We start from the raw sequence: 9,113 nt of genomic DNA, 5'->3' as shown, positions 1-9,113 counted from the left end.
CGATGTTAGTGGCTAACAAAGTGTGCCTCGTATTCATTTACGATGTTAGTGGCTAACAAAGTGGGCCTCGTATTAATTTACGATTTTAGTGGCTAACAAAGTGTGCCTCGTATTAATTTACGATGTTAGTGGCTAACAAAGTGTGCCTCGTATTAATTTCAGTGGGCTTCATTTACGATGTTAGTGGCTAACAAAGTGGGCCTCGTATTCATTTATGATATTAATGGATAACAAAGTGGGCCTCGTATTCATTTTACGATGTTAGTGGCTAACAAAGTGTGCCTCGTATTCATTTACGATATTAGTGGCTAACAAAGTGTGCCTCGTATTCATTTACGATGTTAGTGGCTAACAAAGTGGGCCTCGTATTGATTTACGATTTTAGTGGCTAACAAAGTGTGCCTCGTATTTGTTTACGATGTTAGTGGCTAACAAAGTGGGCCTCGTATTAATTTACGATGTTAGTGGCTAACAAAGTGGGCTTCATTTACGATGTTAGTGGCTAACAAAGTGGGCCTCGTATTCATTTACGATATTAGTGGCTAACAAAGTGGGCCTCGTATTCATTTACGATGTTAGTGGCTGACAAATTCTGTCTCGTATTCATTTACGATGTTAGTGGCTAACAAAGTGGGCCTCGTATTAATTTACGATGTTAGTGGCTGACAAATTCTGTCTCGTATTCATTTACGATGTTAGTGGCTAACAAAGTGGGCCTCGTATTCATTTTACGATGTTAGTGGCTAACAAAGTGGGCCTTGTATTCATTTACGATATTAGTGGCTAACAAAGTGTGCCTCGTATTAATTTACGATGTTAGTGGCTAACAAAGTGGGCCTCGTATTAATTTACGTTAGTGGCTAACAAAGTGGGCTTCATTTACGATGTTAGAGCTAACAAAGTGGGCCTCGTATTCATTTATGATATTAGTGGCTAACAAAGTGGGCCTCGTATTAATTTACGATGTTAGTGGCTAACAAAGTGTGCCTCGTATTAATTTACGATGTTAGTGGCTAACAAAGTGTGCCTCGTATTCATTTACGATGTTAGTGGCTAACAAAGTGTGCCTCGTATTAATTTACGATGTTAGTGGCTAACAAAGTGGGCCTCGTATTAATTTACGATGTTGGTGGCTAACAAAGTGGGCCTCGTATTCATTTACGATGTTAGTGGCTAACAAAGTGTGCCTCGTATTCATTTAGTGGCTAACAAAGTGTGCCTCGTATTCATTTACGATGTTAGTGGCTAACAAAGTGTGCCTCGTATTCATTTACGATGTTAGTGGCTAACAAAGTGGGCCTCGTATTCATTTACGATGTTAGTGGCTAACAAAGTGTGCCTCGTATTCATTTACGATGTTACTGGCTGACAAATTCTGTCTCGTATTCATTTACGATGTTAGTGGCTAACAAAGTGTGCCTCGTATTAATTTACGATGTTAGTGGCTAACAAAGTGTGTCACGAATTACTTTACGATGCTGGTAGGAATGAATGAATGAATGTTTAACGACACCCCAACACGAAAAATACATCGGCTATTGGGTGTCAAACTATGGTAATGCAAATAAATAAAGTGATGATCAACATCAATATAAAAATTCAAGGTTTAAACAAAAACAGTGTAAAGAACTGTGCAAAAATACAAATACAAATATCACAGAATTTTACGGACACCGAATTTTACTCTAAACTTCAATTTGTGCTGTATTGGCCATTCTCAAAGAGAATGTTACACCCCTGCACCACGGTGAGGTTACAGCACGCGCAGGGGATGCTGGTAGGCTGGGTCGTCTTGTGGAACGAGCTTCTGATAGTAGGGGAAAGTTGCTGTCGCAGTCAGGGGCGTTCAGTGTTGGAGGTTCTGGATATTTGGTTAGTAACAGTCGATGGAACACTCATTCTCGCTACGCTATGTTGCCTGTGTTTAATGGTTATTGTTTAATTAGTGGTTATTTACTGTTTTACACATAATAATAGACTAATATTTTAAATTAATTTAAAGATTTTGATAAATCGCTATATATGTATTTTAACAAGTATTCATCAGAATTATCGTCGAATTTATATTCTTACCCTTTTCTATTTAATAAAAAAGAAGAAAAAATTAGAATGACGCCAAAACACTTATTTTCACTAATTTTATCAATTATAGATCACTAATTAACCAAATAAAGCCATAGCACCTTTTGTCCGACCCCTTTTCTTTCTGTCCGAGAGAGGCAGTCCAGACTGCTGCACTGTGTCCCCAGGGCAGCGTGCTTGAACCTGAATTGGATATAGGCATGACAGATACGTATAAGTAAGTAAGTAATATATGAACACAGACAACATAGCGTAGCGCATGAGTGTCCCATCGACTGGTAATCAAACACCTAGAAACCCCAGACAGGACCCGGACTCCCTGGTCGCAATAGCAAACATTTACGACAGTTAGTCGTAAGATTATTTCGTGGAAACGTATGCAGTAATTTTGTTTTTAATTACTAGCAAACTACAAAAAAAGAGGGTTTTTTTGTAAAATATCAATATACAGCACGGCGAATTGGAGCGTGTTCTAAATGTTTGCTGAAAATGTTCGTAACAAGCCGAGGGATATCAACGATGGCTGCCATGATGATCACAATTCCTCTTCACAGATGTAGTTCGCTACATACTTGCATGTAATGGTATGCCAGCCTCTGGTGTCCGGATCTAGTAGCACACACGATGAGCCATTGGGGTCAATTGGGCCTTTATACACCCAACTCGTGAAGTTGACAGCGTTGCCGTTCCTCCATTTAAAATACGATGGCGGAGTTGTGCGGATGAAGCCAATGTAATATTTGTCGTCTGTACCTGAATAATATTAAAACGAAATTCAGCATCACCAGATAGTTCACTATAGACTGACAGTTGACTACAGTATACTGTACACACATTCTCGGTAGCACCAAACCAAACAACATTCGGCGCCTGATGCGCCGGTGGTCTAGGATCGATTTACGTCGGTGGATTCACCGGGCTACCCAGTCATTTGCAAAATGGGAGCCCGTATAAAAATCGGTTATTTTACGCGGTACTTATTGATCGTAAGTTTGGATTTCACAAACTCTATCTATGCTCTCTATCTGCGTCTGGCTGGGCCTCATATATGAAGGCTATGTTGTCTCACATCATTGCTTCTATGTTTGCCACGCACTACTATTATCATAAATAAAAACTTATTACACTATTCCAATTATCTTATGTTAGAATATCTTCATCATATTTTGAACACTATTTAATATACTCTGTTAGGACAAAAACAAAACGTTTTGAAAGTAGAATTGACATAAAAAAAAGTTCCATTTTTGCCCTAGCCAACCCCAGCCAGTAAGACATATTCTAGAATATTTAGCAACATACAATGGAAATAAGTAATTCTTTGCATATGGATGTTTTGGCTGTGAAGAAGGAAGGAAATGTTTTATTTAAAGGGACATTCCTGAGTTTGCTGCAATCCTTAAGATGTTATCCACTAACAGATACTTTTTAACGATTGTAATTAAATATCAAATATATGTAGCTGCATAAAATATTAGTGGCTGTATATTAAACGCGTTCCTGGTCGTTCGAATATTTGTACTAGGTTAAATTTTATTTTATTTACTAAAATATTGTTTTTCGTACGTACGAAATTATTTGAAGACAAAATCCAGTTTGGGCTTCCTACCAATATTAAGACGACCAGAAACACATTGAATATACAGACACTGATATTCTAAACAAGAAAATATATTTCACATGTAACTTTAATCGTAGAAATATTTTATTAGTAGGAAACATCTTACAATGTAGCAAAGTCAGGAATGTCCCTTTAATGACGCACTCAGCACATTTCATTTACGGTTGAATGGCGTCGTACATACGGTTAAGGGCCACAGAGATATTGAGGGAAGAAACCCTCTGTGGCCACTTCATGGGATACTCTTTTTGATTAGCAGCAAGGGATCTTTTATGTGGATCATCCCACAGAGAGAATAGTACATACCACGGCCTTTGTTACACCATTTGTGGATCACTGGCTAGAATGAAGAATAGACCAATGAACCCACCGACGGGAATCGATCCTAGATGACTAGCGCATCAGGCGTGCGCTGTACCACTGAGCTACGTCCCGCCCCTGTTTTGGCTATAAATGATTTATCCCAAAACAGTTCACGATCAGCAAAATCGAAACCACATCCAAAGAAAAAACTAAAGATAACTCCAGTACTTTCCCCATGATGACTAATTCAGGCATTCAGTTGAACTGCCATAGAATTGGGACCCGTTTTGACGAGTTAACTCAATTTAAAAACACAATCCATTTGAAATGCTGCTTCTATCGATAGAGCAGGCAGGGATCTTTCATACCCACTTTCGATTAGATAGGACAATACACACCTTTGCCTTTGATGTATGAATCGTTAAGTACTTGTTCCTAGGGTGAAAAGACAGAGTTAATAGCGGGTGCTCGATCCTACTACCAGTCGCACCTCAGACGAGAATTCAACCAAAGACAAAAATCACCTTTTCCCTGAAGATAGGTCGAAACAGCTGTGTTTTTCTTCTTTGTGTACAGGACGATAAGAGTAGCATTCAATTTGTAGCAGCTCATAAGTATATCAAGGTGATCTTTTTGGTCGGTGAAAACTTTGAAGCATAAGTTTGCATCGGCAGCCAGCACAAACCCATCTTCGACTGGGCAACCACCTGCAAAATATAGTTCTTGTCGTTACGCTGAGTATCATTATCAAGAGGCTTTCAGACATCACGCCACCATTTGTCGTGTCGTTACTTGTAGCAGCTAAAGCTCGTGACAATTGAAAATTATTTCACTCAGGACATAAACATGATACAAAATGGAAGCTCGTTTAATATGCTAACTGATAACAAGTGTTCAAGTGGTGTGGTGCCACTTGTATAACAGCAACACGAGAGCGTGTATAATGAGAGCGACATATCCGTCCAAATGTCCGTCTAGCTCTCCCACAGTCACAGTACTTGATCTAGACACAAGCGAATATATATATTTTTTTTTTTTTTAAACATGTATTTATAAAATGAATCCAAATGGTGTACCCGTCCTGTTTTCCATATTTTTAAGCCATCTTAATAATTAAAGAAAGAACTTTAAAATAATATTAAAATATTGTACATACAATTAAAGTTACACACATCAAGCTAACCTTTGTATTTGCTGTTATGTCATTTTCCTTCAAATTTAAACATTTAATATTCTTGTCTGCCTTTTTTGGCCATACATCAGTTGTTTTTCTAACTTTCATCGGTCTGAAATCATATAATATTAGTAGAGACGTTTGACGTGAATCATCGGCTATAGTGTGTGTGTGGGGGGGGGGGGGGGACATACAGTTGGTTTGGGAATCTTAATGTCATGAAAAACAAGAAAAAACCCACCCCACATTATCCCCACCCCATCCCCATAAAATGTTTTAAAAAATAAATCAATACAAGCTTTGTATAGGTTTATTTTCATCACTATCGGGGTGGAATCCAAATCCAAAGACTTTTTACATACCCGCGTCCAGTCAAGATTGGCATGTCCCATCCGCCCGGGCCCCGTCTTTGGTATAATAAGTGGGTTCGCCCAGGGCATTGGTATAATAAGTGGGTTCGCCCAGGGCATTGGCATAATAAGTGGGTTCGCCCAGGGCATTGGTATAATAAGTGGGTTCGCCCAGGGAATTGGTATAATAAGTGGGTTCGCCCAGGGCATTGGCATAATAAGTGGGTTCGCCCAGGGCATTGGTATAATAAGTGGGTTCGCCCAGGGAATTGGTATAATAAGTGGGTTCGCCCAGGGCATTAGTATAATAAGTGGGTTCGCCCAGGGCATTGGCATAATAAGTGGGTTCGCCCAGGGCATTGGCATAATAAGTGGGTTCGCCCAGGGCATCGGGAGGAATCTAGAAGTGAAACAAGCTTAAATGAGTTACCTGTGTCAGAAGAATAGAAGTGCCGCCATCCTAACGAAGTCGTGTAAATGGCGCCGTCGCTGAATGGAAACGACATGAGCCATTATCGTTGTAGGAAAATGACACACAGAAAAGGTGGTGTTGGCATTCCCATGCACAATCCAGTTGCGTTCTGACATCGTTCATGAACAATAAGAGGTTATCACCGATTGTGACGTCATCGAATATGAAATTCCTAATCCAATGGGACTCCAAGGAGGTATCACAACTGAAGAGAAAAAACATTGGATCCTGTAAAATAAACCATGCTTCCTGCGGCCTGATATACCCTATCTGATAATTCGAAGTCTTATTACGTCACTATCTGATAACACCTTCGATGCTAGCACGAATAACTTTAGCGTTTTCAGACTAGGAATTTTCGAAGCCATATGTGACAATGTAGCTAGCTTCTTACAAACAATGACGTAATGTATGCCGCCATGCTGCAAAACTCTTGCTAGGTCGATGGTATTTTAAGCCCTCTCCGTATATCGTTCCTAAGGACTTAACAAATAACATTTAAATATTCTCCAACAACAATTAGTGGCAAACGATGGGGCTTTTTTTTAAAGTGCATTAATATTTTGTACTGAATTTATTCTAGTTATTCTAAGTAATATAGTTTTTTTCTCTAATGTGGTATAGTTAATCGTATTTATTACCGTTTAACAATAATCAGTTTTGGGATGGACGAACAGGTTAAAAGACTATAGGCTATTAAGATCTCTCCTCCCAGCCTTTGGCAAGTGTACAGTTACAGTCTACATGGTAATTTAAGAAATTAGAAGTTTCTCAATAGGCAAAAAAAAAGGGCGGTGGGAAGCACAACTAGAGAACTTCAATTAAGAGCAATAGGGTGGTGTTTTTTGTGTGGGTTTTTTCTTGTGTGGTGTTTTTTGTTTTGTTTTGTAAACTCAACATGTAAGCAACGTTGTTTATTCTGCACTATTTAGAACCAGGTTGGGACGTAGCCTTGATGCGCGGTCGGTTTGGGATCGATCCCCGTCAGTGGGCCCATTGGGCTATTTCTCGTTCCAGCCAGTGCACCACAACTGGTTTATCAAAGGCCGTGGTATGTGCGATCCTGTCTGTGGGATGGTGCATATAAAAGAACCCTTGCTGCTAATCAAAAAGAGTAGCCCATTAAGTGGCGACAGCGGGTTTCCTCTCTCAATATTTGTATGGTCCTTAACTATATGTCCGACGCCATATAACCGTAAACAAAATGTGTTGAGTGTGTCGTACAATAAAACATTTCCTTCTTCTATTTAGAATCATTTCAGTCGACAATAATAATTTTGAGTCCTGATTACGCAATACCTGTCCCCCAAAGGGCCCTACAGATTTCGTGCATTATTGAACAGTGACAGTAGTCGGTTTCCCTTGAAACGTTTGATTTTTATAATGATATTCTGGACCGAGTTCTTAGACACTAAGGTTCGCCACTTGGTTCTTCAAATAACAAGGATTTGCCATTATAATTAAAACAATTTGTAAGATAGACATAACGAACTACACTGTACAAAAGTTAACAGTTTGTTTTGTTTAACTACAACACTAGAGCACATTGATTTATTAATCGCCGGCTATTGGATGTCAATTATTTGGTACTTCTGACAAATAGTCTTAAAGAGGAAACCCGGTACATTTTTCCATTTGTAGTAAAGGATCTTTTAAATGCACTACCCCACAGGATAGCACATACCAAGGCTTTTGAATCACTGTACAAAGTACAATAGCACAGAACATGTTCGAAGTTTTCAACAGTGTTCATAAACACATACTGTTTTTATATCGTGCAAATTTGTGACTGCTTAAATCACAAATTCGCAAACGGAGAAGACAGTGTTATATGTTTGTCGCCTTCAAAGAAAAAGGAAGCACTACTGATGTCAGACTGACACTGTCTTCAATTGATTTACTAATAAAGCTTAATTATTGGAAAACGTTTAATGATTCTAAAAATGGAATATGTGAAAATAGATCGTTTATAAAATCTATTTTAGATGATGTTGGATATAATTACATATATAGACGGTACAATATAGTGAAATAACATAGGAACGCCTGTTATTATACGACTGCAGTTAAGTATATATATATATATATATATACTGTATATCTATATAAAACCCATCCCCAAAACAACAAATTAAACCCCAAAAACAACAAATTATAAAATAAATTTGAAAACCTAATATGTTTGCGTCTTAATTAGTTCGTGAAATTAGATTTTTAAAAAAAGAAAAGAAAAAAGATTGTATTGGTAATTGTAATTACAGAATGTTCGAAACAGGAAATACAGTAACTCATTTGGTGTAATGGAATTTTCTCGAAATCACTGAGCGTCATTGTTTTTCAAAATGCATAAAACGCATAATTGTTTTCTCCTCTTTATTTCACCATTCAGTCACCATTCAGAAAAATATAAAGCCTATATGTAGTATTAAATAGCTTTGGCTACCACATATATCAAACCAGTAAACTGCATATCACTTGTATAAATACTGTCTTGGACACATCTAATGGAGGGAATCTCGGAGAATGTGCCCAAGACAGTCGTGCTTGAACATTCAGTTGATGTAAGCACGAGTCAAATGGTTGATTGATTGCATAAATGATCAAGTTGGGTTAATGCACTAATACGTTTCTAGTCGCCCTGGTGTTTTCATATGTGTCAAAAATCATTTTTTGCGAAACAGAAAAGGCGTGGAACTTGGGAACTTAGGTCGTTAAATGTGTCCTTCCATTTTGCATCTTAAAAAATCAGATTAGCGCATGTCGTTTAATTATCCCGTTTTATTGAGAGAAACAATAGAAGGCGGTAAACAAGGTCACAGAGGCTGGTACTAATACCGCTCCCAATACGAAAATAATACTTCACTTAATCACTGCTAAGATATTTGAAATATGCAATAAACAAAATACTCATACATGTACTCGATTTGCGTACAAAGACTAGAATAAAAAATTAGTTTTCGACTAGTTCTGATGGATTGCAGGATAAATAAAATTCCCGGTAACAGCTTTAAGATATTGACATTGTTGTTTGGTTTGTTGGTTTGATGGTTTGTTTGTTGGTTGGTTGGTTTGGTTGGTTGGTTGGTTGGTTGGTTGTTTGCTTGCTTCTTT

General features: G+C 38.1%; 1 protein-coding gene across 1 annotated transcript; it reads right to left on the bottom strand.

Moving 5' to 3' along the window:
* Positions 1-2,468: 2,468 nt before the first annotated feature.
* Positions 2,469-6,129, bottom strand: LOC121366754 (macrophage mannose receptor 1-like). The gene is made up of 3 exons (XM_041491079.1): positions 5,961-6,129; positions 4,531-4,713; positions 2,469-2,835 (listed from the first exon to the last, which is right to left on the bottom strand). Exons 1-3 carry the CDS (start codon positions 6,034-6,036, stop codon positions 2,618-2,620), a joined length of 477 nt encoding a protein of 158 aa, XP_041347013.1. The 5' UTR covers positions 6,037-6,129; the 3' UTR covers positions 2,469-2,617.
* Between the last annotated feature and the right edge of the window lie 2,984 nt (positions 6,130-9,113).

This window comes from Gigantopelta aegis, chromosome 3, assembly GCF_016097555.1.
Source record: "Gigantopelta aegis isolate Gae_Host chromosome 3, Gae_host_genome, whole genome shotgun sequence".
Taxonomy (NCBI): domain Eukaryota; kingdom Metazoa; phylum Mollusca; class Gastropoda; order Neomphalida; family Peltospiridae; genus Gigantopelta; species Gigantopelta aegis.
The sequence above is the reverse complement of the archived record's forward strand: the minus strand, read 5'-3'. Positions and strand labels throughout refer to the sequence as shown.